General features: G+C 48.7%; 2 protein-coding genes and 4 non-coding genes across 6 annotated transcripts; 3 read left to right on the top strand and 3 right to left on the bottom strand.

Annotated features, from left to right (window-relative positions):
- The first annotated feature begins 4,012 nt into the window (after positions 1-4,012).
- TRNAR-CCU (transfer RNA arginine (anticodon CCU)) lies at positions 4,013-4,085 on the top strand. Its single transcript has one exon. It is a non-coding gene; the product is annotated as a tRNA-Arg (tRNA).
- Positions 4,086-4,514: 429 nt separating this feature from the next.
- On the bottom strand, positions 4,515-4,587 carry TRNAR-CCU (transfer RNA arginine (anticodon CCU)). The gene has a single exon. It is a non-coding gene; the product is annotated as a tRNA-Arg (tRNA).
- A 324-nt stretch (positions 4,588-4,911) lies between these two features.
- On the bottom strand, positions 4,912-4,984 carry TRNAR-UCG (transfer RNA arginine (anticodon UCG)). Its single transcript has one exon. It is a non-coding gene; the product is annotated as a tRNA-Arg (tRNA).
- A 470-nt stretch (positions 4,985-5,454) lies between these two features.
- On the top strand, positions 5,455-5,527 carry TRNAR-CCU (transfer RNA arginine (anticodon CCU)). Its single transcript has one exon. It is a non-coding gene; the product is annotated as a tRNA-Arg (tRNA).
- A 3,575-nt stretch (positions 5,528-9,102) lies between these two features.
- Positions 9,103-13,877, bottom strand: ATP5PD (ATP synthase peripheral stalk subunit d). Its single transcript, XM_068978598.1, has 6 exons — positions 13,827-13,877; positions 12,257-12,387; positions 11,887-11,983; positions 10,392-10,463; positions 9,462-9,524; positions 9,103-9,311 (listed from the first exon to the last, which is right to left on the bottom strand). Exons 2-6 carry the CDS (start codon positions 12,376-12,378, stop codon positions 9,180-9,182), a joined length of 486 nt encoding a protein of 161 aa, XP_068834699.1. The 5' UTR covers positions 12,379-12,387; positions 13,827-13,877; the 3' UTR covers positions 9,103-9,179.
- Positions 13,878-14,157: 280 nt separating this feature from the next.
- KCTD2 (potassium channel tetramerization domain containing 2) lies at positions 14,158-25,783 on the top strand. Its single transcript, XM_068978407.1, has 6 exons — positions 14,158-14,499; positions 16,059-16,167; positions 18,311-18,402; positions 22,419-22,514; positions 24,177-24,302; positions 25,338-25,783. The coding sequence occupies exons 1-6, from the start codon at positions 14,158-14,160 to the stop codon at positions 25,365-25,367; spliced, it is 795 nt and encodes a 264-aa protein (XP_068834508.1). The 3' UTR covers positions 25,368-25,783.
- Positions 25,784-26,359: the final 576 nt, after the last annotated feature.

Raw genomic sequence — 26,359 nt, 5'->3', positions numbered from 1 at the left:
GACACTAGAGAGTGGAGAACAGGGGTAGGACCCGTCATTAAAAACAACAACAGAGCCTGTTACACAGTGAAGTCAGCCAAGAAAACAAATATTGTATACTAACGTAATGCTCAAAATTCTTCAAGCCAGGCTTCAGCAATACGTGAACCGTGAACTTCCAGATGTCCAAGACGGATTTAGAAAAGGCAGAGGAACCAGAGATCAAATTGCCAACATCTGCTGGATCATCGAAAAAGCAAGAGAGTTCCAGAAAAACATCTATTTCTGCTTTATTGACTATGCCAAAGCCTTTGACTGTGTGGATCACAATAAACTGTGGAAAATTCTGAAAGAGATGGGAATACCAGAACACCTGACCTGCCTCTTGAGAAATATGTATGCAGGTCAGGAAGCAACAGTTAGAACTGGACATGGAACAACCGACTGGTTCCAAATAGGAAAAGCAGTACGTCAGTTCAGTTCAGTTCAGTCGCTCAGTCGTGTCCGACTCTTTGCGACCCCATGAATCCCAGCACGCCAGGCCTCTCTGTCCATCACCATCTCCCGGAGTTCACTCAGATTCACGTCCATCGAGTCCGTGATGCCATCCAGCCATCTCATCCTCAATCGTCCCCTTCTCCTCCTGCCCCCAATCCCTCCCAGCATCAGAGTCTTTTCCAATGAGTCAACTCTTTGCATGAGGTGGCCAAAGTACTGAAGCTTCAGCTTTAGCATCATTCCTTGCAAAGAAATCCCAGGGTTGATCTCCTTCAGAATGGACTGGTTGGATCTCCTTGCAGTCCAAGGGACTCTCAAGAGTCTTCTCCAACACCACAGTTCAAAAGCATCAATTCTTCAGCGCTCAGCTTTCTTCACAGTCCAACTCTCACATCCATACATGACCACTGGAAAAACCATAGCCTTGACTAGATGGACCTTAGTCGGCAAAGTAATGTCTCTGCTTTTGAATACACTATCTAGGTTGCTCATAACTTTTCTTCCAAGGAGTAAGCGTCTTTTAATTTCATGGCTGCAGTCATCATCTGCAGTGATTTTGGAGCCCCCCCCAAATAAAGTCTGACATTGTTTCCATTGTTTCCCCATCTATTTCCCATGAAGTGATGGGACCAGATGCCATGATCTTCGTTTTCTGAATGTTGAGCTTTAAGCCAACTTTTTCACTCTCCTCTTTCACTTTCATCAAGAGGCTTTTTAGCTCCTCTTCACTTTTTTTTTTTTTCACTTTCTGCCATAAGGGTGGTGTCATCTGCATATCTGAGATTATTGATATTTCTCCTGGCAATCTTGATTCCAGCTTGTGCTTCTTCCAGCCCAGCGTTTCTCATGATGTACCCATGATGTACTCTGCATAGAAGTTAAATAAGCAGGGTGACAATCTACAGCCTTGATGTACTCCTTTTCCTATTTGGAACCAGTCTGTTGTTCCATGTCCAGTTCTAACTGTTGCTTCCTGACCTGCATACAGTGTATATTGTCACCCTGCTTATTTAACTTATATACAGAGTACATCATGAGAAACGCTGGGCTGGAAGAAACACAAGCTGGAATCAAGATTGCCAGGAGAAATATCAATAACCTCAGATATGCAGATGACACCACCCTTATGGCAGAAAGTGAAGAGGAACTAAAAAATCTCTTGATGAAAGTGAAAGAGGAGAGTGAAAAAGTTGGCTTAAAGCTCAACATTCAGAAAACGAAGATCATGGCATCCGGTCCCATCACTTCATGGGAAACATGGGGAAACAGTAGAAACAGTGTCAGACTTTATTTTGGGGGGCTCCAAAATCACTGCAGATGGTTACTGCTGCCATGAAATTAAAAGATGCTAACTCCTTGGAAGAAAAGTTATGACCAACCTGGATAGCATATTCAAAAGCAGAGACATTACTTTGCCAACAAAGGGCCGTCTAGTCAAGGCTATGGTTTTTCCAGTGGTCATGTATGGATGTGAGAGTTGGACTGTGAAGAAGGTTGAGCACCGAAGAATTGATGCTTTTGAACTGTGGTGCTGGAGAAGGCTCTTGAGAGAGAGTCCCCTGGACTCCAACCAGTCCATCCTGAAGGAGATCAACCCTGGGATTTCTTTGGAAGGACTGATGCTAAAGCTGAAACTCCAGTACTTTGGCCACCTCATGCGAAGAGTTGACTCATTGGAAAAGACCCTGATGGTGGGAGGGATTGGGGGCAGGAGGAGAAGGGGACGATCGAGGATGAGATGGCTGGATGGCATCACCAACTCGATGGACGTGGGTTTGGGTGAACTCCGAGAGTTGGTGATGGACAGGGAGGCCTGGCATGCTGCGATTCATGGGCTCACAAAGAGTCGGACACGACTGAGCGACTGAACTGAACTGAACTGAACGCATATATATGAAATCTAGAAAAATGGTGCTGAAGAACCTATTTGCAGGTCAGGAATACAAACACAGATGTAAAAACAGACTTGCGGACATAGTGCAGGAAGGAGAGGGTGGGATGAATTGAGAGTAGCCTTGAAACATACACATTACCATACATAAAATAGACAGCCAGTGGGGAGTTGTGTAACACAGGTAGCTCAACCAGGTGCCCAGTGACAACCTAGAGGAGTGGGATGCGGTAGGGGGCAGGAGGGAGGTTCCAGAAGGAGGGGATATATGTATGTGAAGTGAAGTGAAGTCACTTAGTCGTGTCCGACTCCTTGTGACCGCATGGACTGTAGCCTGCCAGGTTCCTCAGTCCATGGGATTTTCCAGGCAAGAGTACTGGAGTGGGTTGCCATTTCCTTCTCCAGGGGATCCTCCCGACCCAGGGATCAAACCTGGGTCTTCCACGTTACCTATGGCTGATTCATGTCCATGTATGGTAGAAACCAACACAACATTGTAAAGCAATTATCCTCCAATTAAAAACAGCAACAAGAAGAAGATGAGGGCAGAAGAATGAACATGGGTGGACTTCATAGACATAAGCCATAGAGGTCAGACTGTAAGAGTATGATTCGTTTATACAAAGTTCAAATCAGGCAAAACTGCCTTATGGCGTTGAGAGTCAGGGAAGTATTTACCCTGGGGGCAGTGGGGAGGAAGCAGAAGGGAGCCTTCAGCGGCGCTGGCAAAGTTCTGTATCTCCTCCAGCCATGACCTTGAGATATGTACACCTTACTGCATGGATGTTACACCTCAACAAGCAGACCAATTAGTTAACTGAAAGGAGGACAGGCTCAAGGAAGGAGACTGGAGCCAGGTGGGGGTACATTCCTCTTTCTTGTTGGTATTACGGGTTTGTGCAGACTCTGTAAGTGGGAGAGAGAAAGAAAAAAGAACGTCTCCAAGTCCCTGAGAGCTAAGATCTCAACGCAAGCACAGGCGGGGAGTAGACAGTGACTGCCCTGGGCTGACTCTCCTTCCCTTGCAATTTTCCAATAGGTATGGATTTTAGTAGTGGGGTTGCAACATGTGTAACATTTTAAAATGTGCTTTTTCTGTATTTGTATTCCCTTTTGTATAACAGTCCAAAAGAAACAAGACATTAAAGTGTCTAGTTGGGTGATCCATTTCTTTTCGCTCTATGCTGAAATTGCGTACCTATATATTTCTACTATCAAGACTGGAAGGATGTGTTCCTTCCGGTTGTACATTGTTTCATGACGGGGGAGAGTGTTACTGTTTCTGTTTCAGGACTCGTGCTTGAGATGAGTTAGCTCTTGTTCACTTCCTGCACTTAGCTATGATGGTAAAATTTGGAAATGCCTACAAACCTCAGCTTTCGCCTGCCATCCATAGTCTTAGGTGTCCAGGCAGAATCAGTGCCGCCCTCCCAGCACCCGTGCGCTTGCCAGTGCGGCTAACAGGGGGTGGCAGTTCACTTCCCACCATGTTTCTTCCTCGCGGTTTCCGTGAGCATCCGAGGTCTCGGTTTGGCGCGGCCCGGGCACCGCATCCTAGGGCGTTTGCCTCGCTAAGCCGTGCTTTGCAAGGCCCTGGGTCGGACCTCCTACTAGAGGCAGAGATGTCGCAAAAGCGAGCCGCAGGCCCCAGTGGCCTAATGGATAAGGCACTGGCCTCCTAAGCCAGGGATTGTGGGTTCGAGTCCCACCTGGGGTAAAGCACCTTTTTGGTCCTTGCACCTAGAATCCATGTGCTAATAGTTCGCCGCTCGAAAGACTCGGAACACACTGGGCTCCGGCCTGTGGGTGGAAAACCGGCTAGATCCCAAAGCAGGAACCTGAAGAACCTCTGCCTCCCTGGAAGCCGCTGACTTTTGGACAGAGCACAGGCCGAGCGGACAAAGCGGGAGGACGGATGCGAGGTCACCAGGGTGGGAAGAGGGGGTGAGGGACACTGAGTCCCGGGCCGGGACGCGCCGACTATTTGACTGCAAACGAGGCCGGGGTCAGCTGCACAGCAGAAGGCGAGCTGAGAGCAGTCGGGTGGGGCGCCCCTGAGTTCCCAGATCCCTAGGCTGCAACCTCGGAGGCTCGTTCTCTGCGGACGCAAAAACTAACGTGGGGCTAGGCGCGCCCGCCCCGACACCACCCCAGGTGGGACTCGAACCCACAATCCCTGGCTTAGGAGGCCAGTGCCTTATCCATTAGGCCACTGGGGCGCGACGGCCGGGACCGACCACGTGGTCCGTGGTAACGCGCAGCGGCGCGCGCACAGGCCTCAATCGGCCCTACGACAACACCGGCCGGACCGCGGACCCCGAGGACCAGGGCCGGGCCCGGGAGGCCTGCAGGACAAGCGGGGGGCGCGGCCGCGGGGCCACGCGAAAAGTTAAAACTTCACGGTGAGGCGAGACTGAGGACGATGCCGGACGGCAAGGGGCGCGGAAAGGGAACGCCTGAAGGAAGCAGAAACGGGGATGAAATCATGAAGAAAGCGGGTACGCATTTTAAATTCGGGAGGAGTTGCTCGTCCAAAACGAAGCCGACCACGAAGGGACTCGAACCCTCAATCTTCTGATCCGAAGTCAGACGCCTTATCCGTTAGGCCACGCGGTCCCAGGGCCTACCTATTCGCGGGAAGATAGTTGAGCGCACCCTCCCGGAGGCGGCGTTGGCCCGAGGGAGAAAACCGTGCTCTTTTGGCCCCAGGGCGCGTCCTTGGGGCTGCAGAGCAACAGCCACGCTGCGCCAGCGCCGGGGCGGCCGCAGGTAGTTCCCACTTAGCGAGGAGGCAGCATGCCCCAAGAAGTAGGGTGTTTGACTTCGGATTAAGCGTTTGCGCCCCTTCGTGGTCGAAACGCTTTAATCCTGAGAAGAGGGCGGCACTCTTGCCCCGCAACCAAACCCAGCCATTGCGCTTGTTTCAGGCTCTGAGACAGCGCGGGACCTTCTCCTCGCAGCTACTTCCATCGCCTGGGGCTCGTGTCCAATCGGACTTTGCACCTGGGAACTTCCGGGTTGACGTCACTACGCCGGTCTCCGGCGTCATAGTTCAAGAGACATGTGATCCGGGCCGTTTTCGTGAAGCCCCAGTGGCCTAATGGATAAGGCACTGGCCTCCTAAGCCAGGGATTGTGGGTTCGAGTCCCATCTGGGGTGGGGGTGGATTAAAAACCACCAAAAATTCTCCTTTATATGTCTTCACGACCACCAAGACGGCAAGATTTTCTCCTTCCTTCTGAGACCGTTTTCGTGTCTGTGGATGCCACTTTGCCGTTTCATTTTGATCGAGCGTGACTGTACTTTGAAAGGTAGACTGATATGAGCACAAATGGTTCCCCATTTCGTGTTGCCTCTCTGGGTTGACGTCTAAACAGTCACGTGGCGAACGGGCTCCGCCAGCTACGAATCCCTGTGCAAAAGAAGCGAGCGTGTTCAGTGCGAGTCCACCGCTGTGAAGTTAAAAGCAGACCACGCAGTAGCGCCCCCGTCCCTCCCTGTCCCCCGGAGACCCCAGTTAGAGACAGTCAGGCGGGGTCGGGGTGGGCGTTGACCAGCTCCGTGCCCTTCGTTTGAGAGCGCGCCCACCAGTGCCTTGTGCTGCGGCGAGAAGGGGTGCAAGGAAGCTTGTGTGTGCACGCTCCTTGGACAGTGGAGGCGACAACGGCCAGTCTCTTGTGTGCAGAGGGTTTTAAGCAGAGGAATAAGATAACTATATTTGCATTTTGAAAAGATCCCCTTGGCAGCACCTTAAAGAATGAATTAAAGACAACACTGTAAATCAACTATACTCCTACATATATGTATATTTTAAGAAGGAATTACAGGCAGGTGAGGGTATAGGCAGGCAGACCTCTTAGGGAGAGACTGTGGTTCAGGGAAGAAATGACCAAACCATGAATGGCGGCTCTAGCAGGTCCACGAACGATCTTTGCCTGAATAAACTACAGTTGACCCTGGATCAATTTAGGGATTAGGGCTGCCGACCCTCCTCAGTCAAATAATCTTGAGTTTAACTTTATACTCGGCTCTCTGCACCCGCAGGTTTAACTGACCTCAGATGGTGTAGTTCTGTAGTATGTATTTAAAAAAAAAAAAAAAAAACACACATATAAATGGTCCCAATCAGTTCCAACTGTTTTAAGGGTCAACTGTACTTCATTAGGGGTTACAAAATAGCGATTTTCCTAATATTACTTTTCTTTCCACATTTATTAACTGGAATACTTTGTAAAGAACTTTTGTCATTAACTAGGTCTATTAGTTTATCCTGAAATACTTTTGTTTAAGACACGATAAATGCATATTTTTTCTTCAATGCCAGTTTTTACAGTAAGGAGTTGAAACCCTTGATATAGCCCATCTATCCATTTTTTAACTCTCTCCCTCTCCTTTTTTTCTTTTTTTGCCACACCTCGGCTTCCAAGATTTTAGCTCCTGGACCAGGGATTGTACCCTGCTGGGCAGTGAAAGCACTGAATCCTGACCACTGAACCTCCAAGGAAGGTCCTAACTTTTTAAAGGATGAACAGCTTGTACCTGGATTTTTAATTGACCCATTAGAAACTTTCCCTTCTAATAGAGGTATTTACTGGAGAAGGCAATGGCACCCCACTCCACTACTCTTGCCTGGAAAATCCCATGGACGGAGGAGCATGGTGGGCTGCAGTCCATGGGGTCGCTAGAAATCGGACACGACTGAGCGGGTTCACTTTCTCTTTTCACTTTCATGCATTGGAGAAGGAAATGGCAACCCACTCCAGTGTTCTTGCCTGGAGAATCCCAGGGACTGGGGAGCCTGGTGGGCTGCCGTCTCTGGGGTTGCAGAGTCGGACACGACTGAAGCGATTTAGCAGCAGCAGCAGAGGTGTTTACTGATTCGTAATCATCCTGTGTGTTTGGTTCTGTTTATGCTACTTATGTTTTTGCTGATTTCTACCTTTAACTGTTGCCATGTAGGAAGTACATCTCTCTCTCTAGTGATCTGAAAAGCACGATCCTATTTTACTAGTGATAATTTTTCATGTAAAATCAATGCATGCTCAATGCAAAAACTTCAAACAATTCAGGATATAAAACCTCAAAGTGCCCCCCCCCCACTCCCGCCATGCTTCATAAATGCCTGGGACTGAGATAATGTCAGTTTTTCACTGTTGTTTCTTACTGTAAGTCTTCCAACGCCTTCCCTCAAATGCTAGGGACCCCTCCGTTAATTTTGGTCTTGCTGCAAGGGATCTTAGTTCCCCAACCCGGATCCAACCCACGTCCCCTGCAGTGAAAGTGCGGGGTCTTAACCATGGACAACCACGGAAATCCCAAGGACTCCCCTCCCATTGTTACAAAAGTTTCACAGGCCTTTCATTGATTTTTCCCTTCCTGGTTCTAACCACACTCCAAAAGATTCCCTATGTTTTCACTTTTCTGCATCCCTAGATCTTCAGCTGGATGGCTGGGTGCCAACGCAATGATTCACAGCGGTGGGGAGGGAGCATGTGGTACTTGTTTTGTGCATGAAAGCCCTTCTCTAGAGCTTGACTGCTGAACGTCACGGATCGGACTGAAGCTGCTCTAAGTGGAACACGCCTTGCCCCCCAGTTACATTTTACCTTCAGCCCAGCCCCTGCCCTATAAATTAGGGGTGACGGTGCTCCAGGATCTATTCAGCTTATGTCCTTTAAGACATTACTTCCTTGAGGGTTATCAGCCAGTTGATCTCCTCCCATAAATCCCATCTGCAATCTCTGGCAGAAATGTCACAAAATTGTTGAAATGTGTGTCTTTTCCTCAGTAGGTCTTTTTCCTACAGGATTTAAGCCTCATCAAGGCGGATGCCTTTGCTTAGATTGCTTTCTTACTGAGACGCTTCTCAGACTCTCTCATTGCTTTCTTATTACAATCCTGATGTTTGTAAATGAGGAAAGGAAAAGTCTGGAGATGGCAGATTAATCTAGAACCAGCAATTAAATGGTCAAGCGCAGGTGTAAGCAGTAGGCATACAAGCTCCTCTGACTTCAAAGACAACAGAACTTTCCCCATCATCTCATCTTACTTTATACCACCTGTATTTCCTGGCATTGCTCAGGCATCCTGCAAGGAATTCTGCTATAATAATAAATAAATCCTGCTATAATAATTGTTTAGTCACTAAGTCATGGTTTTTCCAGTAGTCATGGACGGATGTGAGAACTGGACCATAAAGAAGGCTGAGCGCCAAAGAACGGATGCTTTTGAACTGTGATGCTGGAGGACTCTTGAGAGCCCCTTGGACGGCAAGGAGATCCAACCAGTCCATCCTAAAGGAGATCAGTCCAGAATATTTATTAGAAGGATTGATGCTGAAGCTCCAGTACTTTGGCCACCTGATGCAAAGAGCCGACTTATGGAAAAGACCCTGATGCTGGGAAAGACTGAAGCCAAGTGGAAAAGGGGGTGGTGGAGAATGAGATGGTATATAGCATCACTGATTCAATGAATATAAATTTGAGCAAACTCCAAGAGATAGTGAAAGGCGGGGAAACTGGGTGTGCTGCAGTCCGTGAGGTCACAGAGGGTCAGACACGACTGAGCTACTGAACAACCACCGCAGCCCTGGGCCTCAGTAATTTGCTTCCTACACATCCTCACCATGAGACAAACGCACACACCTGTGGGCACACCTTTCCAGTTCAACAAAAACTCTGCTCCCAGTGAGGTCACCCCAGAGTTTTAATTATCTCAACCACAATGGAGCAGACACACACAACACCATGTAATTATTTTTAATGTCCAGAGTTTATAATTTCAGGGCCAGAGCTGTCTCCTGGACTCGAGCTTATAAACTCTCAATTGGCCTGTGAGGCCAGTAGGGGTACTTCTTCTTGTCTAATTTGGTTTCTGGGAAGACTTCATTCAAGTCCTCAATGGTCATCTGATCAAATGGAATTATGTTCCTCATCTTCTCCAGCTGAAAAAAGAGGGGAAATGTGTCAAGATAAATAGGGTAGCAGAGATACAAAAAAAGAATCCAAGGCAGGTGACCACTGCTAGGTGAAAGACACGTGGCTGTGAAAGGAGAGAAAACGGATTACAAGCAAAGGCCAAGGCTCATCCTTACCTCTTTCTCATATTCCTGAATCCTGGTCTTTGATTGAATCAAAAACTCAGCACAACTTTTCACCTTTAAGAGAAGGGAGAAATTCTGTTTTGAAACCAACTTGTACCTTTCTGACCCCGAGGATCCCAAGGTATGAGGAGTCCCGGAGCCCCTCACTGCTTTCCCACACTCTGTGGAGAGGAGGTGGGCTCCTCTGACTACTTGGGGGATTCTGCTTTAGGGGGCAAACTGCAGCTCTCCCCAACACCCACAAAGAAGCCCGTACAGGAGAACCAGCTTAAGGTGGCAGGCCCAGGGTTCTTCAGTGAGTTATTCATCTAGGCAACCTACAAATGCCTGCCTCACCAGGGCCTGCCAAATGGCCAGGACAAGCCACTGACCACCTAGTCAGACTTCTTCTTGGTGGAGCCACCTGGGTTCCAACATTGGGCTTTTAGTACTTTCAAGCAAACGGGTATTTGACTACTCACTACCATGTATAATTTTCCTGCCCAGTTTCAGCTCCCTGATTGTTTTTAAGTCATGTTGAGGTATAACTGACATATAATAAAATGTACATATTTAAAAACTACTACTTGATAGGGTTTGATATACGCATCCACCTGCAGAACCATCACCACAGTAAAGACAGTTTAATACTTATCATCCCCTCCACCCCAACCCTAGGCAACCACTGATGTGCTGGTCACCAGACATTTAGCTGAATTTGTTTATAGTTTCCCAGCAGTGGAGTCATACAGTGTGTACTCCTTTGCTGGATTCTTTCACTCACATAATTATCCTAAGGTTCATCCGTATTACTGCATTTATTAACAGTTCATCCCTTTTTAGCGATCCTTTAAATTCACTCCACCTTAACCTTACTAGTAAGAAACAGAACTGTCAGGAATTAAGAGAATTTTAGAGTAAGTAAGAGCCTCAACTACTTACATCTTCTTTTTCTTCGGCATCCACCTGGGCAGTATATTTATCCTCTGGTATAGGAACCTTCAGGGCATTAAACTACAAACACAGGAATAACGAACTGTTGTTAATATCACCAGGAGTCCCCTCAAAAGGACTCAAAGCTGCTAACTGTAATAGATCATATAAAAATACATTCTCCATTCCAAGCGGCACAAGCAGGCATCTAGGGCATTCTACTGGAAAGAGTATTAGACTGGCAATGGGAGCTCAAGGTTCCTCTGCCTCATCACTAGCTGGAGACCTTGGACAATTCTCTCATTACAATGAGCTTCAGTTTCTTCATTTGATAAAAAGAGGCAGACTTGACCTCAAAGAACCCTGCAGTTCTAAAGTAATTCTGATTTCTCTCTTTTTTAAAAATTTTATTTATTTTGGCTGTGTCACACAGCATGTAGGATCTTAGTTCCCTGACCACGGATGGTTACCTGTGCCCCCTTGCAGTGGAAAAGCGGAGTCCACACCACTGGACTACCAGGGAAGTCCCCTGATTTCTCTGTGAAAAGAAACCCTAGTGGACAGGTAGTGGAAGTCATGCTTGCATAACAGAGATGGATGAGACCTTCTCCCTAGAAGACGGCTTAGTGTCTTGGCCCTGGCACTGAGTGCTGTTCCTAGCAAAGTGGGCCCTCAATAACTATCTGCTGAATGAACAAGCAAATCCTGGATGATGAAATTTAACATCAGAATATAGGTGGGCGAGGGCTTCCCTGGTGGTTCAGTAGTAAAGAATCCACCTGGCAATGCAGGGGGCACAGGTTCGATCCCTGATCTAGGAGGATCCCACAAGCAGTGGAACAACTAAACCCAGACCCCACAGCTACTGAGCCTGTGCTCTAGAGCTAGGAGCCACAGCTGCTGCAGATACTGAAGCCCTCACACCAGAGCTCTGCTGCTTCACAAGAGACGCCACCACCACCAGAAGCCTGCACACCATGACTAGAGAGTGAACCCCTGCTCACCACAACCAGAGAAAAGCCCACGCAGCCACAGAGACCCAGTACGGTCAAAACATAAATTATACAAATAAGAAGACAGGTGAGTGAGAGACCACAGCTACAAGGGACAACAAAAAAGCAGAGGAAAGAGGAAAATAGTAAAAGCGTAGGAAAAAATGTCAGCTTGATTTAAAAGGAGGCAGGCGAGGAGCGCAGAAGGGAGCCAGGCAGAAACACCCAACTTGACAGCCCTCTGGCTCTCGGATTAAGACTCTGTTATACCGTTTTCTTAGACAAGAAACCTGCTGAATGAGGACACCCTGAATTCTCCCGCACCTACTTACCATTTAAATCTGTCATCACAAGACCTTTGCCCATACCCGTCTCTCCTGAGCCTCCCTTGGGATCTGGGTGTTAACACCACTCCTCTTTCCTCACTGTCATCCCGTGTAACTGTCCAGGGTCCTGCTCCCCCACCCACAGCTGTGTTACAAGACCAGGGCTATAGCTGCCTGAAGGCTCACCTTCTTCTCAAAGTCATCCACCAAGCCAGCCTTTGTTACGTTGGCCTTGTAGTAAGCCCAGTCAATAGCAGGTGGCTTCTCAGGCAGAGTAGCCAACCTGCTCACATAGAAAAGCAAAAGTTAGGACTGTTCCACAAGCAAGAGGAAATTCACACAGCAATTTCCCTGTTCTTCATTCCTATGGCCTGGAGCTATCGCCACACTCTTCCCTAGGAGAGAGATTATAGGAATGTAACAAAAAATAATAATAATAATTCACTAGTATTTAGAAAATGCATGAATTTTTCTGCCAGAAGAACATCAGAATTCATATATTTTGTTTCCACATGAAATCACAAGTCCAGAGGCTCCCTCTCAGCAAGGTACTGACCTGGAGGTTAGGGTCTCGTTCCAGGACTTCAAGGAGTTAGCCACGGCCTTCTGGTTTCGAGGGATGATCTCCCCAAAAGCTATCCAGTCAATGGTTTTTAGAGCAAGTTTCCGTCCAGCCATCTTGAGATCCTGGAAAATACAACAGGTCAGATCAAAACAGGGCTCTTGGAGAGAATCCTCTGAAGGGCATCGCAGAAGTATTCAAGTTTTAAGAAATAGATCAGCATCATATGAGTGGGTATATCTGTCAACTAAAGGAATTAGGATGACAATATCAGAAGAGGATATTTCTTTTAGTTTTTAAAATTCAAGGTGTACAACCTGGCATATAAATATATTTTAGATGGTATACCCTCTCTTCCCCATCTCCTGATTTATCCTTAAAAGTCCAGTTATTAAAAAAAAAAATCCAGTTATCCAGTGTTTGCACTCCATGTACCTTTGGAAACATTGCTAAAGCAATATTCATGCATTACATAAAAGTTAGTAATTTAAAAACACTTCCACTCAGCCTACATTTTATTCACTGATTCTCCAGTGCACAGAACCTGACACATATTCACATTTCAACAAGGCTCAGTTAAATAAAGCAGACGCTGGACCAAAATTTCCTCACCTGAAAAATGGGGATAATAAGCCCTGTTAGCCAAAAAAAGGCTGTTAAAAAGATCAAATATAACTGTGCACACCAATTTGCACTGCAAACTTAAGGGGCTCTCTACCCACTCCTTGTTAAACTGGTAATACGCCCACACCTTATTCATGCCTGGTGATCCCCTGTAGTGTTAGCACATACCCTGAGTATACTGGCAATACTCTTAATTTAAAAAAAAAAAATGTATTCAATACATACGTGAATGTGAGAGAACATGCAAAGTGATCACAACCGTTAAAGATCTTTATAAACTATGGGGTGGATCACAAAGGAGATGGAAATTTTCCCCAGGGCCTTAAAAGAAAGAAGACACATGTCCAACATCTGCCTCTTCCTTTCACTCTCAAGACAGCTTATGTTCCCTGGAGTGGAGGTAAGGGGCGGGTGACCTTTAAATACACCAGACAGAATAAGTGCCCTTGCTGAGAGTTTTCCAAGCTCGGAAGCTTCGTAAATGGGTTTGTTGTCTTTTATTTACTGCTGAATCCCCAGCGCCTAGAACAGATCCTGAACACAGCAGGTGCTCAGTGAATATTTACTGAATCGGTAAATGAACCCTGCACTAGAGAAGCTCTGAAAGCTCCACACGCTCGAAAGCTGGAACCTTCAGAAGGGAAGCGCACAGCCCTCCAGCCTGCTGGGCATCACCAAGCCGACTGAAACTACGTCCCGGCAGCGTTTCCTCAGCCTCCAAACCGGATTTCTGAAGCCGCCAGGCTGGAGTCAGGCTGGACGAGACAAAGGTTACTGGAAGCCCTAAAAGTCAAGAGGCCAAACTGGCCTCTGCGGCCTCGCGCTAGAGGCAGGGGAGAGGAAGAAGGGCGCGAAAGAGCAGCCGCGCGAAGCAGGGGCGAGACAAGGGTCGAGCCGAGGTATGCAGGAGCAGAGCAGAGAGGCCCCCAAGACCACTCACCTTCACCGACCCCAGGCGGCCCGCAGTCCACAGCAGGAGAGAACGGAAGTGGGTCACCGGAAGCTCTCCCCTCAGCCAACCCCAAACCCAAGGGGGCGGGCCTTGCCTTGCGGTTCAGCGAATAGCGGCGAGGGCTGATTCAGGAAGTCCCGCCTCCAGGGGCGGGCGTAGCGCCTCCACAGACCGGGGACGCGGACGCTGGTTGGGGGTGCTCCCGTCCCTCTCCCGCGGCCCCACCCCCGCCGATGGGCCGGCCCGGCTCTCCCTGCCGAGAGATGGGCCGGCCCGGCGGCGCGCGGGCAGCAAGCGGCGGCGGTGGCGGTGGCCCAAGATGGCGGAGCTGCAGCTCGACCCGGCCATGGCGGGGCTGGGAGGGGGCGGCGGGAGCGGGCTGGGCGATGGGGGCGGCCCGGGTCGCGGGCCTCCCAGCCCTCGCCCCGCTGGCCCCACGCCCCGCGGGCACGGCCGCCCGCCCCCCGCCGCCGCCGCGCAGCCGCTGGAGCCGGGTCCCGGGCCGCCAGAGCGGACAGGGGGCGGTGGCGCGGCCCGCTGGGTCCGGCTGAACGTGGGCGGCACTTACTTCGTGACCACCAGGCAGACCCTAGGTCGGGAGCCCAAGTCTTTTCTCTGCCGCCTCTGCTGCCAGGAGGACCCGGAGCTGGACTCGGACAAGGTGCGCCCCGCCCTCGGGCGCGCCCCTGGCCTTCGGACCCCCTCGTTCTTCCCAGGCTGGTCCCCGGATTTCCTGCGACGCGCCTCTCTCCGCAGGGCACCTGGGGCCGGGACCCCCTCCTCTTCGTCCTTCCCAGCCAGCCAGCCGTGGGGGCTTTTCTGCCCCAGCCCCAGACGCACGCAGACTTTCTCTCTGACCGCACCCTTCGTTCTCAGCGGCTGCTTCCCCGCGCTGTGCCTACCCGCACCCTTGAGCGTCCGCTCCACACCCCTTTTCCCCTTCCTCTCTGCACCTCATCCCAGCCCCTCAGGTCTGCGTGAGTTTTCTCCTGACTTCCTTGTTTCCCTTGTTCCTCGTCAAGACCCTCAACGCCTATGGCAGACGCATCCAGAATTGGGTCAGGGCGAGCTAAGGCATCCAGGTAGCTTTGTGAGACTTCCGCTCCGACCCCTCTGCCAAGTTGGGTGAAAGCCTGGGTGTGATGATGGCTTCGACAGTTGCAGGAAGCGCTTGTCGTGATTCCACACTTTCCTGTGGTCCTGGTCTCTGGGCTCGTATTTGGTAACTGTCACTGTTTTAGGTCCCGGTTTGAGCTCAGATACGTTCCTAGGAAAGAGCTTGTCCTTTGCCAGTGCAAACCTAAGCTGACAGATTAAGACCAGGGAAAATGAAACCCAGAGTTGTTTGATTTTTTTTTTAACTTTACACGTTCATCTTTTAGTTTCTGACTTAAAAGCATTGACTGTTGCCTGCATCGCCTGTATCCCATGTAGCGCTTAGCTGTTCCCTTGCAACACAGTTAGGGTCAGGTAAACATTGGTTAGTTTCATTTATTCATCTACTACCTCTCCTGTCATCTCAGATTGAAGGCAAACTGTCCTGCCCTAACTTATTATAAAGGAACGATTTTATCTGTCCTGAATCTTCTTTGTTGCAGTAGAAGCCAGTTTCTTCTTGTTCCCTTTACTGTAAAGATGAGTAGGATTAAAATTGCTCAGAGCCAAGTCCCGGCCATGCCAAGCTTCCTCTGGGCACAGATCTGGAGTGTGTGAGTTACAGCTGCCAACGCAGACTCCCACTGCCGTTGGCCCTCAGCTCAGGAGCACTGCCAAATAAACAGAGGTTTTCTTAGAATTAGGAATGTGATTCAGGGACAATAGAGAAGTCAGAATGTCTCAAGCAGAAATTTAGATCACGCAGCTATGGCATTTTCTTCCTCCGTTTCATTATAACAAATATCCCACAGGAAGAATGTTGGTAGTTGTATCTACGCTTGATCTTACCCAAAAGGCTGAGAAGAGATTGGTAATCGTGTCTGAGTAAAGATTTTAGAAGTTCAAGTCAACGCCTAGATAACGAATATGACTATACATCTGCAACACCCTCCCAGAAATGATCTTGACGTATAAGACCCGTAAAGCTAGCCTTCTTGCCAGTAGTTAGTGATAAACATCTAATAGAACTTGCCCTCTCACTTGTGAATTGTGACAGACAAGTGGAGACCCTGCCCTAATTTAGCATGAAAGCTCCACAGTGATACCCTTGTGTTTGGTTGGCAGGACGAGACAGGGGCCTATCTGATTGACAGGGACCCTACCTACTTTGGTCCAATCCTAAACTACCTCCGCCATGGGAAGCTCATCATTACAAAGGAGTTGGCAGAAGAAGGTAAGGACACTGTTTGTGCTGGGCATCTTCAAAATTCAGGTCAAATCTTTAAAGCTGTTTCATAGATTGGAATGTATTTTTCACAGGTTTTTTTTTTCTGGTGGGGGGAGGGCTATGCTGTATGGCATGTGGGATCTTGGTTCCCTGAGCCCTCTGCCTTGGGAGCACAGAGTCTTAGCCATTGGACCACCAGGGAAGTCCTGAGATTTGAATTTTGAGATTTTTAGCAGGCTCAGGTGCACAGGAAGCAAAGCTTTTTAAACATAAGTAGGGTTCCTCCAATCACCTCATCTAGTCTGAGAGGGTCTTGGAGGAGCCCTGTTGTTCTCATCCTCCTTTGGGAGAAGGAAGAGACACAGCTCAGCTTTGGAGGTAGAGTTTTTTCTGGACCTGCAAAATTATCAGGACCTCTTTTTACATTGACTTATTACTAGCAGTGAATATCCACAACCTGAAACAGCAAATCTCTGACATTTAGGTATTTATTCTTTCAATTTTAGTTTGAACTTGCAGCTGTTAAAAAAAAAAAAAAAAGGAATAATGAAGGTTTGGCCTCATTTCTTTAAGACTGGTCTCATGCTTCCTTGTAGATTTTTGCATCTGACCTAATTCATTCTCCAGCCCATTGTCAGGGGCATCATTAGTTGACTCATCCTTTTGGTTTGTAGGGCACTTGGACTATAAGTGGGTCTAGACGTCTTTCTAAAAGGCTATCTTCGTCTCCCTGAGACATTCAGTTGAAGATGGGTGCCTGTCCCTTGATGCAGGGCACCCTGACCTGGGAGCATTCTCTCTGCATAAGAAAGCTGAAATGGCTGTGCTCGCTAATGAAACAGCTGAAGAGCACTGCTGTTACAACCAGTCAAAAGAGGAATATGTCTCCTTTTTTATTTTTAATGCCCCCCCTTTTGTTTAACATTTCAAATGCATACAAAGTAACTGAATAGTACAATAAATTCTGTGCATCCACCATCCACAGCAATTACCAGCTCATGGGTAGTCTTGTTTCTTCAAAAGAAGAATCTTAAGCATCTTTTCTAACGCCTTAAAAAAAAGATTTTGAAGGGCAAGAATAGTACAAAGAACTCTCTTTATCCAGATTCACCAAAAGCAACAGTTTTGGTTATATTTGCATTATCATTCATTCATTCTCTCTCTCCTCCTCCCCCCTCCTTCCTCTCTCCTTTCCACAGTTTTATTTCTGAACTTCTGGAGTCTAGATTACAGACTTGACCCCTTACTGCTTCTCGGTCTATTTCTCAAGACCAAGGACATTCTCTCATGTAACCACCATATAGTTATCAAATTCAGGACATTTAATATTGATAAACACTTTAACTATAGCTTACTTTCTAATTTTGTCAATTGTTTCAACGAAAGTCTTTATAGCAACATTTTTTCTGGTCCAGGATCACACATCCCATTTAGTTGTCCTGTCCCAGGTCTTTGATTTTGTTAAACATGGGATTCTTTTTTTTTTTTTTTGACATGCCACACAGCTTGCAGTATCTTAGTTCCCTGAACAGAGATTGAACCTGGGCCCTCGGCCATGAAAGCACTGAACCCTAACGACTGGACTGCCAGGGAAGTCCTGTGCATGGGTTTCTTTCATTGACTGCTTTTTACATTGCTCAGATAATAAGCATCTTGTTAAATTTGGTCCACATAATTTTTTTTTCTTTTTTAAAAATTTTATTTATTTTAAATGGAAGGATAATTGCTTTACTGGTCCACATAAATTTACACTTAGACAGAGAGACATTGGTCACTTTTAGGACAAACTGGGTAGCAATTGCAAGCTCAAGAGTTATCTAGCGGGACTAGCTCCAGGAACTGAGTGACATATGGTTGAGGCGTCCTGCAGCTGATGGGCAGGAGCAGGAGCTGCCAGGGGAGGTGGCAGGTGGGAACCGCAGGGGCGAAACAGTAAACAGAGCAGACCCTGGCGCCTGCCTTGCTGACGTTGGGGAACAGGTCACAGGCACCCAGCAAAAAAGCAAAGGAGCGCTCCCCAGGCTGCAGAAGGGAGATGAGACTTGGCAGTGAGAGATGCAGTTCTTAGCAAGCTCGTGTTCTCCAGCCTCTTTCTGCTGTTTTCTGGGGAGTTCACACACCTCTAACCTCGGGTTGGTCTTCCTTCTAGGTGTGCTGGAGGAAGCGGAGTTTTACAACATTGCATCTCTCGTGCGACTGGTTAAGGAAAGAATACGGGACAACGAGAACAGAACTTCACAGGTAATGGGTTTTGAGCTCTTAAGAAGAAAATGTCCCATGTGTCAGTCTTCGTCCCCATGTCTGGGGTGATTAGAAACGGACAATGTACCATTTGAGAGCCCTGCGTCTCCCCTGTGAGCCAGAGGTCTCCGTTTGGCATACGGTCCATCTGCCAGACAGGCAGCACATATTCCGCCAGACTTGTTCAGAACAGGGAAACAGAGGAGAAATCACAAAGAGAACGAAACAGGCCCATGTCCCCTTAGAAGAACGGGAAATAGTGGCTGCTTGCCATATGGCAGTGGGAGGAGTCACCGTACTTGAGGTTCAAAGCCTGTTCTCTCCAGCAGAGCATCTGCCTCGCTCCATGTCCACATGGGGGCCGAGCGAGGTCTTGCTTCTACCTGTTTACCTGTTGGCTTCTCTATGAGGACCAGCCTTCAGCCTGTGACCGTGTCAACAGCCAGCTGCTAACAGACACTTGCATGGCATAGACTTCGCACATGGCTTATGAATCATGCTTCTAAGAAAATAATACCAAGCTTTTCTTTCTTTTAGGAAGTCCAGATTTTCTTAGTAGATTCGGTGACAAAAATCCAACCGAATTTGCTGTGTAGTTAGAGCAGGGAAGGCAGTGAGGCACACTTCGCTCGTTTCATGGCACATCACCCATCGTCAGTCTTAAGCAAGTGGCCACAATAACTTCTCATAGGCCCTGGGAACCCTGACTGATAGGAGGTCCATGCCCTCAAGAAGCTTAAAGTCTAGCAGGAAAAACAGGCAGGTATTTTAAGAGGGTTTAACTGTACTAATGGGACAGAGTCCGACTCCAGCATAACTTGTCTCCTGTCCCTCAGATACTGGTGATGGTTGCTTTCTTGAGATCTATCGTAATACAGAATTTCAAAAGTAGAAACTTGTTCCTTGCATGTTCTGTGTTAGACTTCATGAATCAGGTTTTTTTTTTCTGGCTCTGAATGGAATTATCTGGATAAACACCTGACCCCTATGATAACGAAGTCTGTTCTCTGTTTTATCTCCAGCACTTTGCGAAGGTGGAAAGGAGGCTTACTCATTTATTTCTTCTCCATCTGGCCAGTGGCTGAAAGGCTTTTTTGTGTGTTTGTGTGCTGAAACCTGGGATGCAAGGCTCCTTTTTAATGTTCAAAGATGAACTCATAGTTGGTTTGCAGGTTACCATGTGGAATATGACCTAGTGTCACCGGTTTTTTTGCCGTCTCCTGGTGTGTTTACGTGGCTTCTTTCACTGTGACAGATATGTAATAGCTTAGACATTCTGCGAATCTCATCCATCCTCAGTTTTTCACATTAAACAAAAAAACAAACCTTTGATTGCTTAATATAAGTTTTGATGGTACCATCAAGTATAAAATTTGAAACCGTCCAAATGGCACCTGAACAATCTCAGTTCTTCGCCATCAGTGAATTCCTTGAGAGTGTTGTAAGGTTTTTATTTGATGACAGTAATTAAGTTAATTAGTTTTTTCAATTTTGAGGCTCATGGATTTTTACCTAGCTGGAAGCTTTTTTACTCTAGGAATGTCAAGACCCTTTTGAAGTTAACTGATCTTTCCACCTGTCCCCTTTATTTAGTGGGACTCTGGGTGGGCAATGGGTTTGATGTCGTTCAAAGATGTCCCCTTTTACATTTGTCCCACATCACCTTAAGGCTGCGTGTCGATTTCCATGGCTGTCTCCTCAAACTCGGTGTCTGCTTCATCTTGTCTATGTTGAAAGGAGACATGCCTGGCAGGCAGTCAGGTGAAGCCCAGGATGTAGAGGGCCTCCCCAGTTTCTTTCAGTGGCCTCGCTTCTCTTCAGTGGCTGCCGCATCCTATTACTCTGCTGTCCCCGGAAGCGTTTTTTGCTGTGAGGTGGATCTTGGTGCATTTGAGAGTGGTGATGGTTTCCTTGGGAAGAGGAGTAAAGAAGAGGCAGTACAGTTATCTTAATAACTGGGACTTTGACAGCTGCGTCCACTGTCGGCTCTTCGTGATGCTCTGCATCTTACAGTGTGAAACGCCTGGTCGTTGCCACGGTGCGCAGCTGGGGTTGAAATTGTCACAAGATTTGTCCTGTGTTTTATATGGAAGGAATTTTCTTTTTTTCATCTTAGCACGTTATTGAATGGAACCTCGTTCAGAAGGACAAAGTATACGAGAAAGACTGTAGTGTTGTCAGGCGGATGTGGGCTCGTATCCAAGCTCCACCTCCAGTCCACTTAGTCGCCACACTGCTTGGGCAAGACATTGTGCCCTGAATACCAGTGTCCTCTGTGTGGAAAGAAGCCGACACCTGCCTTCCAGGTCTGCAGTGAAGACTAGAAGAGACGGGCGCAGCACCTGGAGCCTGGAGCCCAGGTGCTTTCATTTGTCCAGTATTTCCCAGATTGTTCAGTTTTTCAGACAGCTGAAGCCAGCTCATCCTTTTAAAAATGGACTAAGTTTTCATCATTCTTAAGAAAATGGTACAGATTGTCTCAAAATCCGATAGAAGGTAACTGACCCTTGCTCTGTGACTGGGCATCATTGTTCTGAACCTGGGCTGCTGTTTGGTTCTCTCACCCTCTTGGATGGGCAGTTAAGTGTGCAGCTTTGGACCCAACACCGATGGTCCCTGACTGCTAAATACTGAATCCTGTGCGCCTGGAATTGTCCTGTGAACAGGAACACATCTGGCGAGCCTGCTTCCCTGCAGCCACCTTAGCCGTCTCACAACCGGCTTCTCATTCCCTGTGGGCCAGGTCACAAGTGTTGATGTAGGTCAAGCGTGGGGGCCTTCGTACTGTGGCTCTGGGGTATCCATCTCAGTTGCTTAGCCTTTTGGCTTCCTGATCTAGCTTCTGTTCTAGAGAGTTGAGTGTGGCCAGCACACGACCTTTCTCATCTTTGACACCCTCCAGGTGATCAACAGTTCAGTTCTGTCCTGACACCGACCACCCAAGTCAGTGTCAGAGTGCCCGGGGCACGGATGCTTGTTGGGATTTGGGTTCCCACAGTGCCTCCTTCATGTTCAGTAATTCACTAGAATAATTGGTGCAACTCGGGAAATGCTATACTTACTATAGTTTATTATGAAGGATGTAAATGAACAGCCAGATGAAGTGATTCGTGGGATGAAGGCCTAAAGGGTCCTCTGTCCCCGTGTAGTCCCCAGCATCCGTTACCTCCACCACCAAGCACATGGATGTGTGTGCCAACCTGGAAGCTCCCTGAACCCTGTCATTTAGGGATTTTTCAGGATGGTTTATTTGGTAGGAAAGGTTGTCTGTATCACTGGCCTTTGGTGATTGAAATCAATCTCTGGTCTCTCCTCCTTTCCCCATGGTCAGGGAGTGGGGCCACAAGTTCTAACCCTCTAACCCCCTGGGTCTTTCTGGTGACCAGCTTATTAGCATACGAAAGACACTGCTACGGTTCAGGAGTTGACATAGTTTTTCGGAGGTCTGTGCCAGGAACCACCGACAAAGGCCAAGTATTTGTTTTTTATTATAGGCTTGTCTGTCACAGGAATGTTACCGTGTAGCACTGAAACAGTTCCAGGTAGCTTCAGCAGAGGGTAAAATAGCTTGAGCGTTTGTACCCTGTAGAGTCCTGTTCAATGTATTGTTTCCATATAAGGTATCATTTTCAGCATGTGCATCAGCTGTAAAGACTGAAGAAGAAAATGTGACCTTTTTGTCCTGAGTAATTTTACTCTGTTTTCTCCTTTGGGAAACAGATGAAGTCATAACTTTATCAGCATGGCCGCTCACATAATTCATATTTCTGAAGTTCACGATCATTTTGTTTTATTCATGTTCTTGGACCCTGTATTTTCTCTGTCTTTCTTTCCTCGGATAAGTTTTTATTGAGAAACTACAGAGCGGCTTGAAAGGGGGTAGTGGTGGCTGCCAAGAAAAAAATTCCAATCACACTCCTTTCCAGTCTTTATTCTTTTGAAGAACTTCACCAAGGCAGCTGCAAACTGTTGTGTCCCTGAAACTGTTGCTCAGAGCCTGTATGTGGTTATCGCAGGGCCCCGTGAAGCACGTGTACAGAGTCCTGCAATGCCAAGAGGAGGAGCTCACACAGATGGTATCCACTATGTCTGATGGTTGGAAATTCGAACAGGTAATGTTTCTTGGGGCTTCCCTGGTGGCTCACTAGTAAAGAATCCACCTGCCAATGCAGGAGACATAGATTCGATCCCTGGGTTGGGAAGATCCCCTGGAGAAGAGGATGGCACCCCACTCGAGTATTCTTGCCTGGAGAATCCCATGGACAGAGGAGCCTGGTGTGTGACAGTCCATGGGGTCGCAAAAGAGTCAGGCACAACTTAGCAACTAAACAACAACGTTTCATAGGGTGTATCAGCCTAGGAGCCCACACTCTGTCACCATGTAGCCAGTTAGTCACCCTAGGAGTCGGGTAGGGCTAGGGGAAAAGAACCCTTCTGTGTGGACTCTGCATGGTAGGGTGTGATGAGCTGGGTAAAACAGAATGGTGTCACGTCTCCAGGCTTCATGTCCAGAACTTGCGCGTGATTCTGCCCAGAGGGAGCCAGCCAGCTTCTTTAGGCTTGAAAGTACCTCTTTGGGTTTTTCTCCTTCAGGGATTCCTTTCAAAAGTGCTTTGTTGACACATTCTAGAATAAGTAGCTGAAGAAGACCAGGGTTTAGCAGTGACCCTCCCTGTTCACGTGGTGTGGTGAGCAGGCATGGCATGAAGGGCTCAGAGGAGCCTGGCGAGGTCCTTCCCCGGCAGCCTGTGGGTTTCTGTTCTTTAGCTTTGTGCTCACAACCACAGCATCGAAACAAAGCATCTGAGAACCAGGATTTTACGGTTTTCTTCCATTAGATGGCAGAGTTGTTCATCTGTTGTCTTCAAAACACACAGGGAAGCTGAGCATGACTCGAACGACCATATTATAAATTCAATGAATCATGCTTGTTTCTGTGTAGAGTTTAAGAGGTCAGCTGAACTGTAACCATATAGTTGCCTTAAATGACAGTTACTGGGTTAACAGTATTACATTATAGACCAAACACAGGCTTCTCTGTCTTCAGCACCAATACTGGGTGACTCCTCACAGTTATCTTCCACGGCAGAATCAATTCTGTGTGCGCCTCGTTCTTGTTCAGCTTTGGGTTGCAAAATGTCATGCGTCCACTTCAGAAGTATTTTTTCCCTGGTATGAAATTTTAAAGACAAAGTTGTTTGTTTGTTTGTTTAAGGCTTCGTGTTTTTTCGTTTGGTCGGTTGGTTGATTCTGTGGCTGTGCTGCATAGCTTAGTTACCAGCCAGGGGTGGAAGCCACCAGCCAGGGGTGGAAGCCACCAGCCAGGGGTGGAAGTTACCAGCCGGGGTGGAAGCCACCAGCCAGGGGTGGAAGCCACCAGCCAGGGGTGGAAGTTACCAGCCAGGGGTGGAAGTTACCAGCCAGAGGTGGAAGTTACCAGCCAGGGGTGGAAGTTACCAGCCAGGGGTGGAAGTTACCAGCCAGGGGTGGAAGCCACCAGCCAGGGGTGGAAGCCACCAGCCAGGGGTGGAAGTTACCAGCCAGGGGTGGAAGTTACCAGCCAGGAGTGGAAGCCAGGCCACAGCAGGAAACCCTTGCCGGTGCCGCTCTGGTGAATAACTGGGATCCAGGCATCCCCTGGGGCCTTGATAGTCCCAGCGAATTCTTTGTCCTTTGAGAAGCAAAACAAAGCTCAGTCAGGAAGAGGGTTTGATTCTTGTGGCACATATTTTAAGATCCTTGTTCGTATGTTGACCGTGTTCTCGTTTGATCAGCTAATCAGCATCGGATCTTCCTATAACTATGGGAACGAGGATCAGGCAGAGTTCCTCTGTGTTGTCTCCAGAGAACTAAATAATTCTACCAACGGCATTGTCATCGAGCCGAGCGAGAAGGCGAAGGTGAGCCGCCCTGCCCGGCGTCTGCCCCTGACTCTGCTCCCAGCCCCTGCTCGGCCAGCCTGGACTGCTGCTCGCCGGCTCTTCCTTTCCTTCTCAGACCAGCTTTGCATTTCCCCTTCACTGTGGCCCTTTTACTAATGTCATTTAAACCAGGATTTTTGAAGCAGTGACATAGGCTTTTAGTTTAAGACACGTGAACTAAAGTAGGGTAGTCTTTTCCCAGGCTCTGTCAGATCAGTGAAGAAGGAACGCTAATGGCCACTGATTCCTATAAGGTGAGAATTCCGAAACTCAGAGTTGGAAGTATTCTGCCTTTATAGTTAGAGACCGTTCTCTCTCTCTCTCAAGAGAAAAGGTGTTTGGTCACCTCTGTGGCCGCCCCCCCCCCACCTTGCACCCCAACTCCCTGAGGCTGCTGGGAGCTTCTTGCACACTGTTCTCTCCTTCCTCCACTATGCCTCTCGCGCACACACACCCACAGTGGTTCTCCGTCATCAGTGTATGGTGAGCCTGGCCTGTGTCCTGCTCAGGACAGGTGGTCCTCCTGCACGTGTGGTGAGCTGACCTGTGTCCTTCTGCTCAGGGGAGGTTGTCCTCCTCCATGTCAGGTGATCCTCCACTGTGTGCGGTGGTCCTCCTCCCTGTGCGGTGGTCCTCCTCCCTGTGCGGTGGTCCTCCTCCGCGCGAGGTGGTCCTCTTCCACCTGCGGTGAGCTGGCTGTGTCCTTCCGCTCAGGGGAGGTGGTCCTCCGCCTGCGGTGGTCCTCCACCACGTGTGGTGAGCTGGCTGTGTCCCTCCGCTCAGGGGAGGTGGCCCCGCAGCACATAAGCCCTGCCCCAGCGTCTTCACACTGCAGTGCTTTGGGGGTGCTGCCCTTCTTCCCGGGGTAATGGGTCGTCCTGCTGCTGCTCCACCGGGTCCAGTGGGAAGCGACTCCAGTCTCTTTCTCCTCCCTCAGTGGGCTGGGAAGCCACCCCACCTAAAAGCAGTGCACACCCAGGGTCCAAGCCTGTCTCCCCCGCCTTGCCCTTCCAGATTCTTCAGGAGAGAGGGTCTCGGATGTGAACTCCCGAGTCCGCAGTGACGAGCGCGCCCAACCGAGCACGTCTGTGAAGTTCAGTCTCGCTCCTGTACAGTAACCGAGCTACTGCCAAGCCAAGCTGCGCCTGGCCCCCAGCAGAGGAGAGTTCTGGTCAAAACCAAAGGAGCCCCACCCCCACCCACAGGAACCCGAAGACAGATGCCACTTTCGGCTGCACAATACCTTCTCAGAAACCTGCTTTTCTTTTCTTAGCTGGTGTTGTAACCTCTCCAAGAGCACTGGGCTGGGTTCCCAGGTGGAGCTTGTCTCGGGATGGGGCAGGGAGGAGGAAGGCCTAGGTCTTTGCAGATGCTGTACTTCTTGGAAGCCGGAGCGCACGCAAGAGGGTTGTCCTGAGCTGTGCCATGTTTTCACCCGAGTGTGCCCTGCTGGACGTGGGCAGCCGCTTCATCACACCACCTTTCTCTCCCACACACCCCAGACTACTGCAGCAGACGCAGAGGAGTCTGGTTTAGGTTGTTGAATTGAGGTTTCGGTGAAGGATAGAGTTGCCAGAGCACCCCCACATTCCTATGAACAAAGCCTCTTTGAGGAGGGGAGGATGGAGGGGGTCGCAGCTCTGGATCCAGGCCACCAGCTGCCCCATGTTCGGCTTGCCTCATTTCTCTCCAGCAGCTGGCACCCCACCCCCCCGCCCCAGACAGCTCACCTTCTCCCCAAGGAGAGGTTCAAGGCAGGCGGTACCCTGCATGGAGTCAGATAGACAGATTGGTGAGAGCTGTAGGTAGTTGGTGTAATCGCTTTTGCAGCCTTTGCCTGCCCTCCGTTGGCCCGTCTTCCTTCCCTGACTTTTTAAACTGGGGCCGAGGATAAAGGGATTTTGGACCCTCTGATGCCTTGGGGTGGAGACAGCCGTTTTCTCTGAAAGTTGCCAAACGTAGGTAGTAGTATCAAAAGTGGCGCTGTTCTTGTGGTCGTCTTGGAAATGCCTTGATCGAAAGTGCGGTACTTGTGT

Source organism: Capricornis sumatraensis, chromosome 8 (assembly GCF_032405125.1).
Source record: "Capricornis sumatraensis isolate serow.1 chromosome 8, serow.2, whole genome shotgun sequence".
NCBI lineage: Eukaryota > Metazoa > Chordata > Mammalia > Artiodactyla > Bovidae > Capricornis > Capricornis sumatraensis.
Note: the sequence above shows the minus strand (reverse complement) of the source record. Positions and strands in the feature narration are given on the sequence as shown.